The sequence below is a fragment of the Anthonomus grandis genome, chromosome 17 (genome assembly GCF_022605725.1).
Source record: "Anthonomus grandis grandis chromosome 17, icAntGran1.3, whole genome shotgun sequence".
In the NCBI taxonomy this organism is placed as follows: domain Eukaryota; kingdom Metazoa; phylum Arthropoda; class Insecta; order Coleoptera; family Curculionidae; genus Anthonomus; species Anthonomus grandis.
In genome coordinates this window covers 10,634,119-10,658,950 of record NC_065562.1, presented here as the reverse complement: position 1 = coordinate 10,658,950, position 24,832 = coordinate 10,634,119, and the positions used below count along the sequence as shown (strand labels likewise).

General features: G+C 32.1%; 1 protein-coding gene across 1 annotated transcript; it reads right to left on the bottom strand.

The window, feature by feature from the left end:
- Positions 1 to 6,648: 6,648 nt before the first annotated feature.
- Positions 6,649 to 18,854, bottom strand: LOC126746380 (uncharacterized). Its single transcript, XM_050454613.1, has 3 exons — positions 18,701 to 18,854; positions 18,181 to 18,327; positions 6,649 to 7,015 (listed from the first exon to the last, which is right to left on the bottom strand). Exons 2-3 carry the CDS (start codon positions 18,319 to 18,321, stop codon positions 6,872 to 6,874), a joined length of 285 nt encoding a protein of 94 aa, XP_050310570.1. The 5' UTR covers positions 18,322 to 18,327; positions 18,701 to 18,854; the 3' UTR covers positions 6,649 to 6,871.
- Between the last annotated feature and the right edge of the window lie 5,978 nt (positions 18,855 to 24,832).

Below are 24,832 nucleotides of genomic sequence, written 5' to 3'. Positions count from 1 at the left end.
CACTACAGAGGAAAACTATTCCTGTGCTCTGTCTGAGCGGTGTCCGCATATTGAACGTAGATTATTTTTGCGTGTGCCTGTGTGTTTCCGTCAATTTTATAAGAAAATATGGATCCAGCCGCTCAGTTAAGCTTACTTTTGGATTTGGAATCAGATTCGGAAATAGAAAATATTGTGTTGTTATACAGTTTGTCCAAACAACATAAAAAATCAACATGGAACGATGGAACAAGAACGATTATTTAAGAAGAAGAAGCACTCACAGGGAATTTAATTTATTAAAAGAACTAAGTGATAATCAAATGAGAATGTATTTCCGAGTATCTAAAAAACAGTTTCAAGTACTACATAATATGATTAAAATTAAAATACAAGGCATAGGTTGTAACGCACAATAGCCTATAGAAACTGAAACTAAACTTGCTGTATATTTAAGGTATGAATACTTTTATGCCAAAATTTTCCATTTTGATCATATCTAAAATTTTCGAAGTAGTTTGGAAGAGATACTTCTACGGAAATTGCCGGTATGTTATAGGATTCCTTTGAAGCTAGACGAAGTGTTTCGTAGTTCAGATGTGGTGGTGACTGCATTGTTGATGACTGTTCGTGTATGGAAGTACCATGTGATGAAGGGCTAGGTAACGGTAATCCTGTAATATGTTGTTGTGGTTGCATAGATGCATTACTTGCTTGAGGAGAATCCAACATTAAATTTGTTTCTTCTTCAAGCTGGACAGCTCCAAAAATTTTTCTTCTAATTCGCAGTTGACATATTTTTGACATTTTCTTGGTATCATTGTACATTGCAAATAATGATGATATACTTTTTCGTTCTTCGTCCCTTTCTTTTCTTTGTATGGCATGATTTTCCAAGGTAACATAACATCAATTTTTCGTTTTTTGGCACCTATATTTGGTGTCTCGGGAGTATCGACTGTATTGCCTTTGGAACGTTTAATGTATTGTGTTTCTTTCACCTGGTCTACTTTATCATCTTGATTGTTTTTGCTTGCTCCTTCAGTAATATCCTGCGATGCAGGCAAAACGAAGTTATCTTCAATAGTATTGCTTCTTTCATCTTGCGAAATATCAACGTTCCCCGTTGTATTTCTATTAGCCATATATGGAAGGCATTCCATCTGCTTTTCAAAAGTCCAAAACTTTGTTGCCTTTGCAGCATCTCCGCTCTTTCTCTTTTCTTATCGTCGCAATGCATCGCGATGACAATCTCTCAATTTTTTTTCTAAATTTCTTTTACTTCTTGACCTAAAAATAATATTTCTTTACTTACATAATTTTTTAGGTATATGGCTACAGGAGATACATTTATAACTATTGCCTTTTTTATAGGCTAGAAGAAAGGACTGTATCAAAAATAGTTAATGAAGTTTGTAAAATACTGTGGGAAGGCTTGCAGCCTCAATGTAGGCCGCATCCCACAACGAATACTTAGGTGACAATTGCAGCGGAATTTGAAAGAAAATGGCAGTTTTATAACTGCATAGGTACAATAGACCGTAAATATGTAACAATAAAAAAAACAGGTCAAAGCGGATCTTCATTTTTTAATTACAAGCAGTACTGCTCAATCGTCCTAATGGCCACTGTAGATGCAAATTATCGATTCACTACTATTGATCTAGGTTCAATGGGTCGATTTAATGTTGGAAATATATATAGCAACAGTAATTTAGGAATAAAACTAAACATTTGTACTTTGGAATTACCAGTCCCCAGACCTTTACCTGGCCAAGAAGACAATACGCCATATGTATTTTTAGGGGATGAAGGATTGAAGACCTTTCGAATGCAAAGTGGAAACCGTGGATGGTATTGTCAAAGTAACATGCGTTCTTCACAATTTTCTCTGCGGGTATACAAACTATATTTGTGAAGAAGAAAATGATACGCAGCTCTCTAATTCGCAGTTACTTCCCATATGGCCAAATAGAATACGAAGTGCAAACGAGGCATATATAGTCAGAGAGAAATATAGAGACTGCTTCAATTCTCTATCTGGATCTTTGCCATGGCAGCAACATTAAGTTCAACGTGGGCATTAATAATTAATTATAAACGATTTTTTGCAATTACAAATTACATATTTGAATAAAGAAAATATTAAAGGAGCACTTTGATCCAGATGATGATTTCATGAATGATAATTTCATCATCTGGGACAAAGAGGAAAAAGCACTTCAGGAGTTTCTGTTTCACCTCAACAACTTCAGACCAACAATCAAGTTCACGATGGAGACAGAGAAGGACTCAGCTCCACCTTTCCTAGATGTCCTCGTTAAAAAGGTCGGTGGAAATATACGAACTTCAGTTTATAGAAAACCAACGCACACGGGCCAGTATCTTCACTATGAGTCCAACCATCCTGCAACCACCAAAGTAGGCATCATAAGATCCCTCTACAATAGAGCTCGAACCATCTGTAGAAGCGACGAGGATCTCAAGACTGAAGTGGATACCATCTACAAAGACCTACAACAGAATGGATATCCAAAGAAGCTAATAAGTAGGACCATCCAAAGGACGCGTCCAAATCAAATCAGAGACGAGGCCACCACGACAACCAGACTTCTACCCATACCTTACATTTGGGGTACATCGGAACAAATCCGACGCATTGCCAGCAAGTACAATATTAGAACTGCCTTTAGATCTAGCACCACTATCAGAATATCAAAGACCAAACCAGATGGCCTGTTGGATACCAAAAATTGCGTCTACCAGATCCCATGTGAGTGCGGTGACTCATACATAGGTGAAACGAAGCGCCCCCTAGAAGTCAGAGCGAAGGAACATCGCAGCTGGACCCAAAGAGGAGAGGTTTCCAAATCCGGAATAGCAGAGCACGCGTGGCATAATGGACACAATATCCATTGGTCAGAAGCCAAGATTCTGCACAAGGAACAGCGCTGGCGGAAGAGGAAGTTCGTAGAGGCAGTTTTCATTTCACAGAATCAGAGGATCTTCAGCCAGCCAAGCGTCGATGTACCCAACATCTGGAAGCCTCTCAGGACACTACGTAAAGTACTCTCAGGACAGTGTAGGATCTAGAGAGAGGCGTGTCCTCTTCCCAACTCTTTTCACGGATGACTTTCCTTTCCACATCGCTGCACACATCTAGTATATAAGCCTATAGAATAGTAGCTTGCTGTCAGTTTACACTTGATAACGGTTGGAGATACTTACCAACCGAAACGTCGTGATACATTAAATAAATAAGACAATGCAAGTTCGACAACATGTTTTCACTTTACCATTGTCTACCACCTTCAAAAACAAAAAATATAATTAACTTCTCTTGCAATTCGGTTCCAAATTTCATCCTTTTATTTCGTTTTCATATAATTTTGGTCGCTGGTGTCGTACAATACTTTTCCCTCACAGTTTCAATTAACAACTCCATTTTGATTTTATAATTCCTAAATATAAAAATATCTATTATTTTTGAATATACTATCTTCACGCCCAGTCTCGAAAAACTGTGTTCGTTTGACAGAGAATCCAGCACAGGCAGAGGCAAAATTCTTCTCTGTCGTGTTCTTACAAGTTACTACGTACAATATGCGGCATCGTGTTTGTTCATGTACGTTACAAACAGGCTTCCTATACTCCGCTGTGCTAGGCTAGGCTACGCTGCCCTCAATGTGCGACAAGCCTTAATATTTGATATATAACGAAAGCATAGCCTCTATCTTACTTAGTAAACAGAGGCATGGCATTTGAGTGCTTGGCAGACTATTGTAATAGAGGTATTATCAGACGCATCTTCATAGTCTAGAAACGAACCCAGACAGGCCTTACCATTATCTAGAGCACCCTCCACCACCTAAGAGGTGGTGTAGAGTCAGGTCTGTGGATATGCCTGCCTGATAGGCATATTGTTGCATATGCAGTGGTCTCTTGACCAAGAGGCTTTTCTTTAGATAACTGTCAATCCGCCTCTTCATTTCCTTTAGCAGAAAACTGGTAAGGCTGATTGGTCGTAAGAATTTTGGGCCAGTGTTGTCGCTTTTTCCTGGTTTCGGGATAAAGGAAATGTTCACATGTTGCCATACCTTTGCGACGTAGTTCTGAGCAAGGGAAGTCCTAAATATAACCGATCTATGTCCGGAGATTTGAAGGGGAAGAATAGTTTTACTGCCCACTATACCCTCTCGTAGATGTATTCTTCTGGCAGTTTCGTATTCGATACGAATCGGGGCTCTAGATATGCGAGGAGGATCGTGAAACGAGTTGGAGCCTAACAAGTGAGTAACAGCAGCTCTATTTTAGTTCCAGGGTCCTTGGATAGTACCTTGCACAGACGTACCGTGGAGGGTGTCTTTTCAATGCCGAACATGCTCCTCCTGCTCAAAGAGCATACGCCTGTGGTTCGACATTGTGACGTCAAGGTTCACAGCGTTGGGTGAACAGATCGTAAGATCGCTATCTGATTGGGCCTTATTGCAGAGAAAAGTGGAGACACCAGACCAGACCACCTACCTAACCAGTAGTTTTAGGCCACTTGCGAACAAGAAGTCAATTAGAAAGCGGCCCTTTGGGGTTTCATCTCTACATCCCCAAAGGCCATGATGCAAACTGGAATCAAAGTTTTGAAAAGCGGGAGACCCGAGTCTTTATAATAAATGATTTTTTTTATTTATCCACTGCAGCGACGACCGTCGAAGTGGCGATGTATTTGTAAGATATGTTAGGAAAATACTAACATGGCAACTTGTAGACTTATAGACTATGTAAAATATACCGATAACAGTCTAAAGACGATAAGGTGAGTACTTGTTGAAATGCAAGTGGCATCTTTCAATGGTACTTCTGGCAAAATAGATCTATTACCAGGGGAATTGACGTTACATACGTACACTAATCATGCTAATAAAGACCTAATGTAGTCGAAATATTAAATAATTTGGTCAACATGAGTCAAATTTCTAGCCTATTGAATAAATTTGGCAGCATACATTCGGAAAGCAGTTAATGGAACGTCAGTCAGTCTAATGCATCAGTTTAAGTCTACAACATCAAGAAAATGCTGGTAAAAGAATGTAACAGCTACTAAGGTTTTTGTCGATGGTTTAGAACCTAGACAATTTTTGTATAATTCTAATTTAAGTGTGCAATAAGAATAATTCTACACAAGGGGTTTTCTTGTCCGAGTACGAATATAGAATGTCCAGTCCACATAAATTTAAGACTATCATTTTTCTATAACAATCAATTTTTTATTTTGTTCCTTCTTTTTTAATTTATGTTTGCTCCCATGGTATACCTTCTCGGCTCCAGATACCTTGACTTGTATTTCAGAGTATGATGTTAGATGGTGCCACGGTATGATCGGCTGTACTTATTTAGAACAAAATAAAACAAATAGTACAAAATCATATTTGTGTTTTTATTTATTTTTTATTTGTATTTTATCTACCAAGTCACTAAGAGAACATAGACTATTTATTTGCATGGTTTACCTGTTTAGATCCACTGACATTAATTCAAGTTTTAAAGCATGAGTCTTAGATGGTGCCACTGCTACTCATGTTGAAATAAGTAAATGAATGAAGAATATTCGCGTACTGATTATGAAACTAAATTCATTCACTATTATTTCTGAATGCCTATATACCTATATTGCATAATAGTAAAATAATAAATATTTTGTAGGTCGTACAGGCAAGAGTTTAAGAGGAAATAGGTGTAGGGACTATAGAGAAGAAAAATATGGTTTTGAGGATATACAAAGCAATTATAAAGGAAACGCAGGTTTTAGAGGGTCGATGTTATGATTATTTTAAGTACAAGGTTTATTCTAGAACTTTTTAAAATTATATTATTTTCTTTTTTAATAAACTTAAAAAAAGTTTCTGGCATTTACCTTTATTTATAATGCGCACCTTGAGATTTGCAAAAAGTGATACCAAAACTATGTAAAGATTTTTTCTTAACCATAAATTGGAAGAACCATATAACATTAAAAATAAATATTTAGATATTTTTGCGATTCCTGACAAATGCTTTACTTATATTAATTTTGAATTTAGTGTACTCAAATAATGTACTTTAGGAAAATAGAAGGTACTCTAGGGATAGAACGAATAGCGATATAAATAAAGAAAATGTAACTTGATATGTTCAAAGGTTTTTTAATAGCTACTTTTTTAAGATACCTTCAGTAATATTCTTTAACTCGTCCAACCCATAGATATTAAAATTTCAGTAAATATCTCCTCTAAAAAATGTAACTATCAGCAGAAAAAATATTTAGTATAACAACAAAAATATATTTAAATTCTTATTATAAATCGACGGAAATAAAAATCTTTTAACAGCCAAACTTTCTACATGCAAATATTTTAAATTAAATCTAACAGTTTCAGCAAACTCGACTTGTCCTAATCTGCGTTGATCTCAAACGAGTTTTGTAAGATCAGCCAATTATTACCAAAGGTGAAAGTTTATGACACCTACTATATAAAGATCAATAAATTACTATAAATAATTCAAGACAAGCCTGTGAAAAAAACAGTAACTTTCTCCCCGAGTAACCTTTTAAGGCACGATGATGACCAAAATGTCTGATTCGTGACAATATTTTTTACGCTACTTTCGCTTTACGAAATAAATAAAACAAGTTAAAATATTTTATTGTGTATTTACAAAAAAATATAACATTAAAGATACAATGTTGGCAAGGAAGAAGTTAAGGAAAGTTGGCACATTTTTGAGAAGAATAACAGCGAGGGGTGCAATAAAAGTAATGGTGCAAATTAAGGGAGTTGGTGCAAAGAGTGCGGATAGGACTATATACAGAAGGGAGGGTGCAAAAGATCACAATAGATAACTTATATCTAAAAATCGTTTAGTTTTTGCCAACTTGGTCGATTTGGCCTTGCAAGTTGTTGACTACCTCTGGTGGGAATTGGTCTCCTAAGATTTCGAAGAGGTTAATTTTTTGGTCACCGGGTATACTTTCGTAGGCACCAATTTCTATTCCTTCTTGCACCTAAAAAAATAATAAGTTATAGGTATAAATAGTGTACATATTATATCACGAATAAAAAACTGTTTATTAAAAAAAAAAACACATTTTTTCAAATTTCTTTTCTATTTTTCGAAATGTACTATAATAGATTTTTAAAACACTATTAAATTGTACAATTTTAATTTTGATGTTGGAAAAGTTAATAAGTAATTTTCACTTATTAGCATTAATTCCAAAAAAAATATATTTCTACTACCATGTGTAAAATATGCTCTTACGCACACAAAAATGACGGCAAAAATGATATACATTTGGTCGTATAACTGTATTAAAAAAATAGGAGAATAGCCATATCAGAAAAATAGCAATATAAATTCAAAAAGTAGCAATAGCTCACAGAGAAAGTACATTCAAAAATCCAGCAAAGGCAGCCCCAACCAACTCGGGAAATTAGTCAAAATATGTAAACACATGAAAAAAATGTGTTTGCATATTTCATGGAAGATATCAAATGCCTGGAATAAAATAACACATTTATTTGAAATCCTGGAACAAAACTTATTTTTTTCAGATGTAAAAAAATAGCTAACAATTACGTAAAATCACTCTAAAATCCTGGAAAATGTAAAGAAGAACATTTCTAATTGGAAGACATACAAAATTTTGTCATATGCCTGGAATTAAAGGAAAAATGCCTTCAAATGGATTAAATGTATGAAGAAATATTTCCAGTTTATGAGTGATATGAAAAATTGCATTAGGTGCCTGAAAGGCATAAGAAGCTACTCTAAAAGCCTGGAAAACAATTAGCCCTTTTCTAAAAATTATCTTGCCGGTATCCTTAGGGTAGTTGTTACGATAACTGATTTGCATTCAAAAGGTCTGAAATCAGCTCAATAATATATAAATTTTTTTTTTCACAATTTTAAGTTGGGTCAGTTAGTATTATATTATTAATGTATTATTATGTTAACAATTTTAAGACCTAATCTATTTATTACAATTACAATCATTATAGATGTGGGCGTACTGTTTAGAATATTTGAATTACTTGGATACATAATACTAATTAAATTAACAGTAGTAAATATTTATATTTAATTAAAATAATGATTTATATTAATATTAAATGTAATATTTATTCTAAAAACCTCTCTTTTAACTGATACATTATACGTATTTAAATGATTTTTTTTTACACTCTAGAACATAAGTAAAACTATTTTATGTGTGGTTTAGTATTTCTGATTTTTTTTTATGTTTTCTTTAGTAGCAGAAGTAATGTTACTGCCATGTAAAACTACCTTGGTTCTTTTTTATTAATAAGAATGGACAAAACTCGCCAAATTACCATTTATTTTAAAAAAGATTATTTTACAAACTTGTTACATAAATATATATTTTAGGTACCATTTATGTTTTAATTTTTTTATAATAAATTGTACGTGGATGCCATATTCGAAAAAAACGTATATTAAAAAAAATTCTTGTAACAAACGAAAAAGTCAAATCAATTTTTTAAGAGTTATTAATGAGATGAAGTATTTACTTTTTAATTTATAAGTAAAGGACGCCGATACTTTACAAGTACATAATATATCCAGAATGTTTTGAATGTTTTTCCAGAAGTTTTATTAAAGTTAAGTTATACTAGACCTAAGGAAGGAAGATCCAAAAAAGCTTTTAAAATCGATACTTTGATTATATATAGTAAGACTAATAAACCAAAATGTTTCGTACTATTCAATGTTAATCAGAGAATATCGGGCCCGTTCATAGGTAGAAAACTGGTGAATGACAGCCTTTATTATTGTATTGGTTTTATTCCGAAGTCTATGGAACATTCTATGGAATACGTTCTATCACTTAAGTATATGAAAGCGAGATAGGCACTCTACGGAGCAAATTAAAAATATTTGTCAGATCAATATTAGACTGTATTTTGTTAAATACATTACAATCCCTTCATAATGTCGAAAAGAATCCAAGGTTCGATAATATACTAAAGGCTGTTTCAATAAGAGCAAGAGATTTCAGTGTTCAATAAATCATGGTTTTTTGTAGCAAAGTATTGAAATCTTTATTAATTTAGAAAATTACATTTGGGAATTATGTATGAAACAAAATATCTAAAAAATTGACTTTGGTATGCATACCCTTTTGACAAATTTTTCAATAATGAAATGTGGTGGTATTTTATTTAAACAGCGCCTAATTTCGGCTCTCAATGCTTTGATGGTTGCTGCCTTATGGCATAAGCCTGGGACTTCAGATAACTCGACAGCCAAAAGTCTAAAGACGTTAAATCTTATGAGCGTGGAGGCCAATTCTGGACGACGAGGAGCAAATTTCTGCAAAAGAGCCAATGGTTCGCATATTTCAAAATCAATAGTTTCTAAATGAAGTACAAGAAACTATAATATCATAGGATGATAACGTTCGCCATTTGCGGTTACTGAATTACCTTCTTCATTTTCGAAGAAAAATATTCATCCAGACCATAATGCATGAATCATTCGTGAATTTTCTAAGCCCCAAATGCGACACATTGGCTAATTGACGACACTAACTGAGGTGAAAATGAACCTTGTGACTGAAAATGATGTTTGCAAAATCAGCAGGTTACTCAAGAATCCAGTTAGTGAATTATCTGTGCTGTTCATAGTCTGGTGGCAGAAGTTATTAAATCAGTTGGATTTTGTAGGTATTCAGCTGTAAATCTTGAGTGAGAATTCACTGAAGAGTGCCTGTTAAAATGTCCAGTTCTTGTGGCCGATGACGAATTGCCGTATTTGGCCTTTCTGTTACACTCTGGTGATATTTTGTTTAAAACATCCTCTGCAAACAAGCTCGTATCAAGTACTTTTACCTTCAAATTTTTTGATTATTCTTTGTCACAGTGGATAAATTAGGAACATTATTTTAACCAAACATTGGACCCACTTTACGAATAGTGGTAATTAAATTTTCACCATTTTGATAATATTTTTTAACAATCAGGACGTGTTGTTCTGCCGTGTAATGATCCATATTTACTTACCGTTTTTAGAATCAATAAGCGACCACCTACTATGTTACTTTTAAGATAATGACACTGCACATCTTAGGATCGATGATACATTATCAACATAAACTATTTAAGCTGATGATTTAATGATAATGTCACTGCAAATGATAGAATTTGTTAAGTAGGTTGATTGAAGTGGTTCCTCGGCATATTGCAGAAAATTTATTGAAAAATATACAAGAGGACTGGCATATAAGGATATGAACCATATTTAGCATATATTCTGTGGTAGATACCACCTGGGAAAAAAAGTATCCTAAAGAGCAAATTAGAGCTATTCTAATAGGTTTTCATAAAACTAAAAAAAATATTGGGATTTACTGATATACTGATTACATAGAATTTACTACTTAATAATAATTGACACTTCAAGTCTATACGTGTTTAAAGTTGAACAACATAAGTTTGCTGAGTATGAGGGATATTCCCTCTTTCTTCATATTTTTTAACATAAAGAGCAGGGATATCTTGAAGCGACCCCAGATGTATTCTTAATTATTAAAAATATAACAAAAATATCACACACTAAAATTTAAAAGAATTAGTTCTTGTTACTATATCTACTAGAACCAATAGGCGTTACAAACTACACCATATTTATACTTGTAGTCAAGTAAACAATTTATAGTCAATGAAGACTAGCTTTGATGTAACAAAAACTTACTTTCTAATTTCTAAAGCTAATTTATTCTAAAAAACAGAACACAGAAAACTGTAGTGGCCAGATATGAGAAACTTGATGAGTTTCGAAAAATAACTAATGTCCTTAGTAAATTAGTACTAATTATGGCATTAAAAAAAACATAAAAAGGTCAGATTATTTCAATATATCCTTAAACATTGGTATGTTTTAAGAATACCAATAGAAAAAATTATGCTATAACATTTGTTAAAACGAAATTTGAAAAAGGTTAACAGAAAAGTTTGCAAAAGGATATTTGGAAATTTATGGTCAACATATACTTAGTGTTCAATCTAATTTACAGATTATCAAATTTCTAAATTAAGATAATTCTTGCAAATATTTAAATATTTAGTAAACATTATTTACATTCTGCTATTATACCAGAATTTCCAAAAATAAATTATGAGTTGAGACTATAATGTATAAACTTGTGATTATAATATAATTGAGCTTGATAATTTCGTATAATAAATAATGTATTAACGATAAAAATTGAAAGTAAGAAAATGTATGTCAGAAATTAAAAAAAACTGGGAACTATATGTTAGCTTTCGACTATTTTCTTTTAGCTTTTTATGTGTAAAAATATATGCAACACAATATCATTTATGTTGCAACTTAATATGGAAAAATTAATTACAAAAAATAGTTTTTGAAAAATTTTCTTTTTTATTATAGGATAAATGAATAGTCTAAATTTTATGTTGTTCATATTAATTTACTTCTCAGATCAAACGGTGACACTTAGAAAAAAACTTAGAAAATAAATTTCACTCCATTGTGTCAATTAGGAACATATTTTAGATTCCTTTTTTGTCTAAATACTATCTCTGGAGCAAAAAATTACTACTCATCAAATAAATATACCAAATCCTTCCATAATGTAAAATAAGGGAACCTTTGGCATTTATTCTGGAATATATTGGAATTAATTGACATCATATGAGGATCGAATGTTAATCTCACTTCACACGTTAGGGTTGATTAAAATAAGTTTATTATGCATCAATGATGCTAAGGTCTCATGAGTATGTAAGAAGCATGTATTATTTCCTTCTTCGTTATTAACTTAAACACCATAGAAGACAGAAAGATCAAAAAATTAACTAATTAAAAAACAAGAATTTTTCGGTTATTGTCAAATAATTGAACTCAATTGGCATCTCAGATCATTTTATATTACGATTTAATTTTTAACATTTTTGCAAAGGTTAAAGTTGGTAAAGACACGTTTGGTGAGATGTTATTCAACTTTAATTTCTATAGTAAACTCATTTAAAAAAATATATAAATTAGGTGACTGGCATGAATTATATCTTTGAACCATAGTTACAATACACTCCTTGTTATGTGCTCACAATTTCTTAAGTTGGATATATAAAGATCAAGTCTCATGAAGTATCATACAAAAATATCGAACTAGATTTGTATATAAATGTAGGTAGAAATATTCATCTTAATGAATTAGTGCTTATTATGACAGAAATATATACCATAATTGAGTCAATAATCAGTTTTTTAGCACTCAAATAAAATGACTGCTTAAAAAAATTAGCTGCAATAAGTTTAACTGAATCAAAAAATTTTCAATTTTTTTTTTATAATTAAATAATCATCATTTATAGCCAGCATTAATAATTTTAAAACAATATTCAATTAAGCCGAACAACTAGAAAGTTTACAAGAAAATGCGTGTCAAGAATTAGGAAAACTCAGACATCTATTAGGTGTACATGATAACTTTCTACTATTTACAAGCTGAAAACAAACAATGAATTTCTTTCGCAATAACGTATATCAGTTGTTAAGAAATAAAGAGAATAATTTGTTTGTATTATCACTGTTAAAAGTTTTAACGAAACCATTAAGATAGCCTCCTATTTTGTAATGTGCTTTAATATTAACGGTTTATTGGTATTTTCCATTTGAAACTAATTAATTAATTCTTTGAAGTATATTTTCTATGCGCATTCAATTCCGGTTTATTAAATTAAATTTATTTTAAAAAATCATGCCAAAGACAGCAGAAATTTAATAAAAAATTGGAAATAACGTTTTAATCTTAGATAAGACTTAAATTTGTTACTTTTCAATTTTAATATTGTTATTTATTATAACTATATTTTAAAAAATATAGAATTGTGTATTAATTTTATTGCAAAATCAGGATCTCTTGGTTCAATTTCTTGTATAAAAACATTATTTTTTGCATATTTATAAAATTTCTTTATTTTGTTGATTTTCCAAAAAATCTTCTCCTTTTTCTTAATATAAATTTCCCATAATAATTGAAATTAGAAAGTATAGCTTCTAAATAAATTAGCCAGTATTACATTTTGTTTTTGAGAAAATTTTGATATATTTAAAAAAATTAGTTAAAATTTTTGAAAAATATTAGGTATACGTTTGAAAATACTATGAGACACACTTTTAATAATTTATTTAATTATTATTTAAAAAATATGTTACATTAAAAACTTAGTATATTAACCTATCAGAAATCCCCTGAAAAGTTTTATCACACATATTCACTAATATATACGTAGTGTTTGTTAGGCCAACATTAAACGAAACTTACTCTATTTCAAATTTAGTAAAAACCAAAATAGTAAGTTTTACTTTCTAATATAATTAAATTTTTAAAAAAATAGTTTCTTAGTTAAATGTCACAACATAGAAAGTATATTTGAAATAATAAACTCAATTTTTTTCATAGGGTTTCTACTGGAAGGTATTAGCTCTGTCAATTCATTATTAAGCATAATAAATCGAATAAAATATTTTTGATTTATTAAAACAAATTATAAAATCAGTAAATGGTTTATATTAGTCATGAGAGGAAGATATAAAATGAGGAGCAACTTTTCAAATCGCATTTTGTCCAAAAAATACTTTTTTGGGTATTGACGAAAAACGATTTTCTTTTAAAATCATTAAGTTATCTCAGTTAAATCAATATTTATTAGAAAATCTGGAAAAATCTAAAAAATGTTTGGACTTAATGCGTGTTGATTCGTAACAATGTATAAAATTCGTTTTGCTTCGTTCAAAATTGGACATAATGCTGTTTGTTCCAATTTATTCGTTTTACAAAAAACTTGTGTTGGTAGTGAAATTATTCGACTTTAAGGATAAAATATCAACTAAGTACTAGGAATATCTTTTTTTTTTTGTTTTTGTTTAATTTCTTCGAAAAATGCAAACTTACAAAATAATACTAATGTTAATAACATACAAAGTCCACTTGAAAAAAAAAATCAAATTTGTTCCTGCTTAGGGTCTTCTTCGAGGCAGTCGCACATGGGATTTTCTTCACCTACATCATCTGCAGGATCTGGAATTTCAGCTTCTGGTTCCGTCGTGGTGTTTAAGGCATGATCAAAAAACAAGAGCGAAGAAAGCGGGACTTTAAATTCCCAGTCTTGTCAAAATCTTGCACAAAGCAGCTTTCGCACATCAGTTTTCTTTTCTTCTTTGATGTTATTTACCAGTGGTATGTTACAGCGATCCTGCATATCCCTTATCAAAGTTTGGCCTCGTTTTGTTATTGCCATTGGGTGCTTCGAAGCGTCGTCAAACATATAGGTGGGCTCAAGTTTTATCCTAATACCAACGTAGCTGTTTTTTATAAAAATATTCTTTTCATGTCACTAATTCCATCAATTTTTTTCAGTATTTCTCTGAGATCTTTGTAGTTTTTAAGGAACCAGTCTTCGCCTAAAACCCTGACAATTCCGTATTGTTGGTAAATTTTGATATAAGCAATAGGGCTCAACACCTCTTTAGTTTTTCGTAGATGTTTCTCAACTCGACCGAATACCCTGTCAGCAGATAAACAGGAGTGGCCGCGAACTGGGAAATACGAAGGCGGGTCAATAAATCCGTAACTTTTTGAATTTTTCGCCCTTTAATAGAAATTGCAACTCTGCTCCTGTCAACAGAGAACTGTCAGTTGACGCCTGTCAAAATTTGAACAAGCTGCGTCATTTAGTTTGTGTTTGACAGCTGTTGATAGCAGACTACCACTCGTTTTGAGAAGAAAATGGAAAAAAGTAAATTTCGTGTGCTCATTAAGCATTATTTTGTACGGAAAAAACCATCACTCAAACCAAGGCTAAGCTTGATAAATATTATGGGGACTCTGCACCATTCATTTCCATGGTAAAGAAGTGGTTTACTAAATTTCGATGTGGCCGAAGAGCACGAAGGATGTCGAACGTTCTGGACGCCCAGTCGAGGCCTCTACATCCAAAACAATCGACAAAATTCACGATCCACGCTTCGTCACCGTGGACGAAGCGTGGATCCACCACAACACGCCGGAGACCAAACAGCAGTCAAAACAGTGGATTTCTCGGGGTGAATCGGCGCCCAAGAAGGCAAAGGTGGGTTTGTCAGCCAATAAAGTCATGGCGACCGTTTTTTGGGATGCACGCGGTATAATCCATATTGACTACCTTCAAAACGGGAAAACAATCAATGGAGAATATTATACCAACTTATTGGATAGATTCAATGAGGAACTGAAAGAAAAAAGATCACATTTGGCCAAAAAAAAGTTCTTTTCCACCAGGAAAATGCAAGGGTCCACACATGTGCAGTTTCCATGGCAAAAATCCATGAATTAGATTACGAATTACTTCCTCATCCGCCCTATTCTCCAGATTTAGCCCCCAGAAACTATTTCCTATTCCCAAACTTAAAGAAATGGCTCGGCGGAAAGATATTTGACTGCAACGATGAAATCATCTCTCAAACAAATACCTATTTTGATGACCTCGACAAATCATATTTTTCCGAAGGGATAAAAAAATTGGAGAAACGTTGGACTAAGTGTATAGAACTCAAAGAAGACTATGTTGAAAAATAAAATAACTTTTTATATAAAAACCAATCTTTTATCCAAAAAGTCACGCACTTATTGACCCGCCCTCGTATATTACTATCTGATTTATGTTTCTTGGGGACTTTTTATGTAGCCAGTATGTTAAAGCATGGATGACGTGTTGGCTTTTGTTTTGGCCTGCGCAGCCGTCCGCAAAAAGCCTAATTTGCGTTACCGAATCTTCAATATGTACTTTTTCTAAAAAGTCTATCAAAGCTGAAGAAATTTCTTGAGCACCTCTTGCAGCTTGTGTCTCGTTCCAGACATAAAAATGTGGGTTTTTAGCTGCAAGATCAGTCACACAAAAAGAGTAAAATAAATTTTGTCTGGAATAGAAAGCCTCACCAATACTGACTTTGGGAATTGCTTGCACTTGTTGCAAGTCAAACACGTACGTTATGCTCGCTTCTGGGATTTGCTTCATCAAAGTATGGAAAGCTTTAGCTCTCTTTTTGTGAATTACGATGTCTGAAATTAAACCTTCTTTGATAACACCATTTTCACAAGACTGAATTTCACTTTTAAGTCTAGCGCAATAGCTACAGGTATCGGAAGCGAGAGAGCCAAACCCTAGATTAAACTTTGTCTCAAAAATTTTTACGAAAAACGTTTTTTTAACTTTCAACTCGTCTTCAACGGTAATATTATAAAGGTGAAAAAGTCGATTTATGTTCAAAGATAAAGTCGACGGCTTTTATTTCGTGCATAATGACTTTCGCAACCTCGCAAAATTGAAATAAACTCGTACACTTGCTTTCTTTTTGCAGAAAATTTCCGTAGTTTATGATCCCCTCCTCGTTTCTCTACGATCCTGATTCCAGATAAAATTCCGTCAGCAATTGTGTTAAGTCTTCGCTGACCGACCGGATGATATCTGTAGATATCAAGAAATATTTAACTGCAACGCGATGTGGCTTGTTTTTTCTCACCTCACCACGAACTCGGCTGCCTTTTCGTTGAGCAACATCCATTAAAAAGGACAGTCTTTTATCTTGCTCCTTTCTGTCTGGTTTATAAAAAAACTTTTCTCTTTGCTTTTGCTAGGATGCTTCTTGAAATACTGAGACAGTTAAATTTTCCTTCTCTGTGGAGGCAGGGTGGTTGAAAATTAAGCAACAAAGGGTCAGGGTCTTGATATCTATAAAAAATAAGTATAGGTGTGAATATTTTTTATTGTAACAAACGAGCAATACTTACCTCTTCTCATAATCCATTTCCCTTTATGTCTTTTGTCGTTGCCTTTTCCTTGACCCTTCATTATAGTTGCCCACAATAACACTGTTATCGAGGTTTTCCATTATAACGCACTTTAGCACTTACACTTTCTAGTTCCTAAATATTTTATTTAAAGAATGTAACTGGACAATATACACCTGTTCCACTGCAGAAACTTACTGAATTGCAAGTTATAACAAACAAAACTAACACAACACTAGCTTTATATATCAGCTGTTTTGTTCGAGACTGCGCCTTCTATTGGCGAAATAACATAATGCGCTTTGATTCGACTACATCTGTGGACAAAATGCATTTTGATGTGAACCCTATACTTTGCACGTCGATTACACAGTGACCTAATGCCGTTTGAACTGTTTTATTTTCACAGGATTGTAGAACACAATAATTAATTTGCAAATCCGCTTCAAGCTCAATTTTGTCCAATTTCGACAAAATGCGTTTTGAAAAGTTGCTGCTCAAATAACAAGTAACGTAAGCAAATTTTTTTCATAATTTTACCAAAATGGTAAATTTGTTAAAATGGAAGAAAATGCCTAACTATAATTATATAAGTATTAAATTTTAGTTATTAAAGTTAGAAATTTTAATTAAATTTTTCTAAAATTCCTAAGTTTTGTATGATTTACAAGGTGTTATTCAATAATTAGTATTAAGTTCATAGTATATTTATTAATGAATTTACCTGTAAGTAAAATGTTAAGGTTTATTTAAAATGATAAATTCGAATTTATTCGACTCTGACTAATTTTTTTATACTAAGATCCATAACATTTAATAATTTAAAAAGCCTAATGAGGTTGTTAAATTGAACTAAAAACCAGATTTCTTATAATATTAAAAAATGAGTTACGGTTGATCGATGTACTAAACTATGAGCTATAACAGAGGTATAATTCCAATCTAAATTATGAAAATGAAAATTATTATTTTCTTCTAAAACATTGATGCAAGGCTTTAATTGGATTTTTTACAAAATCAAGTATTTAAGAAAAAAATGTCAATATATTTACCCTCAAAAAGCTGGTCAATTAGTTGTAATAATAAAATATTTCCATAAAGCAAAAAACCATAAACATACATTTACATGAATAAACTAAAACAACAAACCGTCACATACTTCCTACCGAACAATTAAATCAAAGATTCTCACGTTGTCTAATGTTGCGAATGAAAGTAACCGTATAATTAGAATGTTCACGGTTGTGCAATTTCAAGATGAGATTGCACATGTAAACAACCCAATAACTATTACGTAAGTTTCTTTAAATCTGATTAGTTCTAGAGATTTTATAGTCGTTTTTATTACGTACCTTTTGAATTTGCGCATCCTTGGGAATCAGAAAGGTTTGCTGTGCTTGCCTGATGGCTTCGTTTGTGTAGGCACCACCTTCTTTTTGAGGAAAAGCTGTAGCTACAGCTAGGATGGCCAAAGAGATTATAGCTAGCTTCATTTTGGTCTAGGAAAAAAATTATAGATTAATATTTTTGAATTTAATTAACCAATATATAAAATTCTTAATGTTGATTTTACAAATTTTAAAACAAAATAAGATATAAAAATAAACAACTCTCTTGCAGTTAAAGGCAATACAATCCTCTTAAAACTTCAAATTTATTAGTAACCCTAAATCTCTGCACCTATAATTTCATGCAATATTAATTTAAAATTGATAATTTTTGATACTGATCATACAAATTTATGTTTTTTTACAGTTATAAACATATACAGATATAAACTAAAAGTAATTTTTTTTCTATGGTCTTTATTATTCACTCACAAAAAAATCACTTTCACTCAAAACACAAATCACAGATAAACACAACACTTACCTTAAAAATAAAAAAAAATATATCAGAAGAGGTTCAGACCACCGTTGGAAGCACCAAAATTCGTGGTCGATGGGTACGCAAGGATCTTATATAAGTGTGGTACCATCTCCTCTATATACGCGCCACTTTCCCCCGTTTGTTAAATCCCTGTGTGTGTAGCATCGTAGAATATATATTAAGAATAACGCTTTTGTATTGATGTGACCTGGATGAGCTTCAGTTTTTAATCTTGATTTGCAGTTGAAATTATTTCTGGTTTTCTTTTGTATTAAGTGGAATTTCTGTCTAGCTTTTATAAAATTAAATATTCGTTAAAAGAGATACAATATTCTAGATTTTAGTACCATTTGTTGTATAATGTTTCAGACCTAATGGATACGTTCCAGTATATTTTTTTCATTCTATTGCATCCCAGAAAATGAAATTTTATTAAATATTTATTTTTTTATTAAAGAAGTATATAGAATTGGGACAGTGTTTTACAATTTCAGTAATTACAATACTTCCATAAGTTGCGGATGTGAAAAGTAAACAAAAACCAATTCTGAAAAAATTAGAAGAATTGCATCACAATCATTCAGAAGATATTACAGATGCTATTATTAAAACTCAAATAACTCAAAGTGGCGGAAACACTATTACAAGACAATCGTGGATAAATCCAAACCCCCTTTATATGATATGAGAACAAAATAACTAAATGAATGACTGTACATGAAAAATTTAAAGGTTGTGCGAAAGAGACAAAAGCATTTTCAGAGACTTGTTTCAGAAAATCTAACTTTGAAAGAACTGGATAGTTAAAGACAGTGAAGGAAACTGGGCTGCTGATCTGGATCAGGTTATTGTAATTATGATTTATATGCTTATAATGAATATCTTAAGAATCGTGTAAAGAACATCACCTAATTTGAACTAAACCGGATACCTAAAATTTATTACTACGATTTCGCGATTCTTACTACGAAAACCGAGACAACACGTCACGATTCCAACTGTCATTTCAGTCGTGACCGATGTAGATGCCGAAATGGTACCTTAACCTCACATATTTATTGTTTTCTTGATCGGTCTGGCGATTAAGGAAAGTTTCAATAAATCTCTTTGCCTGTAGCACTATTAAAATGTCCTTTAAAATTAGAGAGGACCATTTGATTGCGTTTGCAAACTTTTTCGAAGAATATCCGGATTTTGCCAGGGGGCGATTGCCTTCCTCCAATTCCCGCCAGGAACTTAAAAAAACTATGGCAAGAACTGGGAAATATCTTAAATTCATTAGGGTATAGAAAAAGGACAACTGAAAAGTGGCAAAGGGTAACAAAAGTTATTTTTTTTTAGAATTATTTATAACAACATAAGAATAAAGTTAAATTAAAATATATTATGGAGCATAGATGTCTGGAATTCTGAAAAACTATTCAGCATTATTCAGTTAACAGGAGGAGGGTTTCTTTTAACAAATAAAGGTATATCTGACACTGATAACTGATTATTAAATATTCTTGGAAAGACATTTCTTGAAGGCTGTGGAACACAGGAAAAAGTATAATATTGCCTTGTAGCAATAAGTTACTAATAGCAAAGCCTATAATAGAAGTTTTAAACAAATGTTTGTACTTCCTCTTATATTATCCCCAAACAATAAAAAAATATTAAGATTGAAAAAATGTCATAAATACCTACCTTTCATTTTAGTTTGAATCATATCAGGAAAAATTGGTTATTCCAAAGAAAAAAACATGTTTTGCTACATCTACAATTACTTCTGGAATATTATCAGTTAGCCCTGTACAGCAAATAGTGTCTCGAATTGATTTAGAAAATATGCCAGATTCAAGTTTATTAGTTTCCTCACCCTCAATACAAAGAAATGAAAGTCTTCGACAAGAGAAAAGAAAAGGACCAGATGATGACCATGATTATTTTGCCCATATAAAGCTACAAGAGAAAAACGCAAATAAAAAGAAAAAACGTGATAATAATACAATCAATTAATATTAAGATACAATCAATATTCTAGAGAATATTGATAACAGTTTAAATACAAAATTAACAAAACTCTGTGAAATTTTAAGAAACAAGAACCCTAAGAAAATGTAAAACTACATTCAGACTGAATTTTAAGGGTTTGGTTGTTCCTCTAGGAAATTGTGATATTTAATACTAGACATACTTAAAAAAGGTTTTTGAAAAAAAGTTTATATTTATAACCCTGGATATGTTCAGATATGTTCTCTTTCACTAGTATAAATTTTTAAGTAATTTTTTTTGTTTAATTAGAATGAGTTTTTGATTTGTAATCCTTACAAAAAGTATTTAAATATTTCATGTTCCTTATTATATATATTAATTTTGTGTTTATCTGTTTTCTTAATGTAAGATTATCAGTTGGTTTTTTAAATTTTTTTTGTGTTGGTGATTTTTTGTGTATTATAAATAAAAAAGTTTATTGTTACTTCAACATGTTGACTATTAAACGATAATCAAGTTATACAGTGTGGCCCAAATTGGGTGTACATGTATGGGTATCTTGGAAACTATAAGAGATAGAAAATTGGTTAAATGGGGAAAGTTGTAGGGCATTTAGTTACCAATTTAGTGCCGCTTTCAGAACGATTTTATCTTTTTCCGATTTTGAAATATTTGGAAAAAATCAAAAAGTTTCATTATGGAAAAAGGGCTGTATTTTTTTTATTTCAACGTATTTTTAAAATCTGTAAAAACATTATTAGGACAACTTTTTAAGGACAATGCATACCTGCATTTAGTTTTTGTTTGCGACGTTTCGGTTCTGACATTCCATCTTCAACTTCTTTTTTTCTTATGGCGGTTATTTTGTTTTTTTGCTAAATTAAAAAGATCTTTTTTTCCCTTTAAAATGATGTATAACACTTTATGAAAATATTTCATTCTTTTGTCAAAAAGTTATAAAGTTCATTTTTCGCGGAGTTGGCCATGAATGCGGAGGCCATTACTACGGAGGCCATTTGTCGTATAAACAATTAGTATTGCTTAATGATTTAGCGTCATTTACTGACAGTTTTGCAAAATATTATTTATTTGATTTAACTTTTTATCTTGTTTAGTAGTTCTTATCTTCTTAATTTTTTGTTCTTGTTCTTGTTAGTGTTAAATAGTTTTTTCGTATCTAGTTGTTTTCGCTTGTCTTTAGTGAGTTTTGTTTAAATTTTTAATTTCCGAAAATAGCCATGCAATATACCAGTGAAGAAAAATTTGACATATTAGAATGTTATATTACATGTAATAGGAATGAAAATCTTGCAATCGCTAGATATTTGGAACTGTATCCTGAGAGACAACAGCCAGGTCCAAGACTATTCGCTAGGCTTGTCATGAACCATAGAACTCATGGAAGTTTTGAAATACCGACGCCAGAAAATTATCAAAGGGACAATGAAGCTCGCGATGAAAACATTTTACACCATTTTAATGCCAACCCGAAAACATCGACCCGAAAAGCTGCAACTGATATGAATATACCAAGGACTACCATTCAAAGAGTCCTTAAAAAAAATAAATATCATCCATATAAACCTACTATTGTTCAAGGTTTAAGGGATACAGACTACCCAAGACGATTAGAATTTTTAAACTGGTTTGTAAGGCAATGTCAAGAAATACCTAATTTCAGCAGGAAAATTATTTGGACCGACGAAACGTTTTTTAGCAACTGCGGAGTATTTAACAGGCATAATCGTCACATTTGGGCTACTGAGAATCCTCATGAAGTAGCTGAACGTAGACTACACGTATAAGATTTGGATTTAATGTATGGTGTGGTATGTACGGTAAGTTAATTACCCACTCCACAAAATAATTTTCAAGCAAAATGCTATAATTGTTTTTAGATAATCACCTTATTGGGCCCTTTATTTATAACTAAACACTGACGGGTCAAAGATATTTAAATCTTTTGGAAGAGCAGATATTACCTGCCGTGAGAGCTATAATACCTGAAGAACAAATACGGAGTGATGTGTGGTTTCAACAGGACGGGTGTCCCGCATATAATACTCGGGACGTTCAAAACTTGTTAACGCAAGAATTTAACAATAAACTTATCGCGAACCGCGGTGCTGTAAATTGGCCAGCTAGGTCTCCAGATATTACACCCCTGGATTTTTATCTTTGGGGATATGTTAAAAATGAAGTTTACGAATTTGAACCTCCTGCGACACTCGAACAACTAGAGGATAGGGTTCGAAATGTCTTTAATAATATAAATAGAAACACCCTGCGCAAGGTAACTAGAAGTGTTTTAAAGAAATGTGAAAAATGTTTTAACAAAAATGGCCGTCATTTAGAATAATTTAATTTAATATTATTGTTACAAGTAGTTAATTGTTTTAGTTAGAAATTACGTAAAAGTATAAGTTAGCGAGTTAGTAAGTTAATAAAAATTGTGTGTATGACAAAATGCCAATAAAAGTCATGGCCAACTCAGCGAAAAATAAACTATCTAATTTTTTGACTTAAACACAAAATATTTTCATAAAGTGTTATAAATCATTTTAAAGGGAAGAAAAAGATCTTTTTAATTCAGCAAAAAAACAAAATGGCCGCCATAAGAAAAAAAGAAGTTGAGGATGGAAACCCAGAACCGAAACGTCGAAAACAAAAACTGAATTCAGGTATGCGTTGTCCTTAAAAAGTTGTCTTAATAATGTTTTTACAGATTTTAAAAATACGTTGGAATAAAAAAAAACACAGCCCTTTTTCAAAAATACAACTTTTTGATTTTTTCCAAATATTTCAAAATCGAAAAAAGATAAGATCGTTCTGAAAGCGGCACTAAATTGGTAACCAAATGCCCTACAACTTTCCTCATTTAACCAATTTTCTATCTCTTATAGTTTCCAAGATACCCATACATGTACACCCAATTTGGGCCAAACTGTATACCAATTAAACTATATTTTGACCAAATAGACACTTGTTTTATTCAGAAAGACAAACTTAATGGTAATAATACTGTAATATTAGTTTTGTATTTAAGACATAGAAAAGGATTTTAATAAAATATGTTTTAACAATACTTCTTATTGCCTCTCCCTCTCGAGCACCTAAGTTACCTAAGATATTTTGATTCACTATATTTTGTAAGTTGTCATTTTCCTCTTCATTATCATCTTCTTCATGTTCAATACCAAAAGTAGTAGACAAGTTGTGTAATACATAGCATGTGTTAACTAACTTCCCTACAAATTCTGGAGCATATCTTGCACTTGTTCTTTTAACAAGCATTGGAATCTTGCTTTCAAAACCCCATTTGTTCTTTAAATACAGTTTCCCGCCATTTGGTTTTGATTGTAATGGGATTCTGAAGAGCCTTCCGAAAGGTTTTGGTATGGGGTCATTAATACTGGTTCAAGAGGGTATCCTGAGTCACCCAAGAGCCATGTTCTTCTCAGACCCTGACGACATTGGGTCAAAGAGAAATTTTTTACCTCAGAATTTCTCCAAATAAATGAGTCATGAGTTGATCTTGGGTAATTGGCATTTATAGAAAAAAAAATTAAGTCTGAATCACAAATAAGTTGCACATTTAGGGAGTGATAACCTTTGCGATTGATATAATTGTGTTCCTCATTATTTGGTTTTAGAATGGCAATTTGTACAACTCCAGAAAACTGGAATTTTTGCGTAAAATTCTCTTTCACAATGTTCATCTCTCTTCTTGTTGTAGGAAATGTAATGGTCCTAGCTGTAAGGTTGTCATTAATGGCATTGATGACCTCATGAACATATCTATAAGAATTATGTGATTTAATGTTGACATAAACTTATAGCAAATTAAGTTACCGATGGACCGATGTTTGACTAACTCCTAAATTAAAATCTCCTCCTACGCTTCGTTGATAAGCACCAGTAGCATAAAATCTTAGGGCAACCAAGACTTCTTATTGCACTTTAGCTCCACTAAGGTATTTTGGTTGCCTTAAGTATAGGGTTCACTGTTCACATAAAAATCTCAAAAGAGCTTTATTTATAGCTCTTTAAATCTGGTTTCTGAGAGTTCCTTCAGGTTCAATTCTATCCTTATTTGTCTTCTTTTCTTCCTTAAGGTCTGGTTGAGTCTTCTAATTTCTTCTTGATTGTGAATTGGGTCTT

Bases quoted from the DNA above. Each gene is read 5' to 3' on its own strand.
- LOC126746380 (XM_050454613.1), bottom strand. From the start codon at position 18,321: ATGAAGCTAGCTATAATCTCTTTGGCCATCCTAGCTGTAGCTACAGCT. The intron at 7,016-18,180 runs GTACGTAATAAA...TTATTTTTTTAG, and splicing joins AGGATGCGCAAATTCAAAAG to GTGCAAGAAGGAATAGAAAT.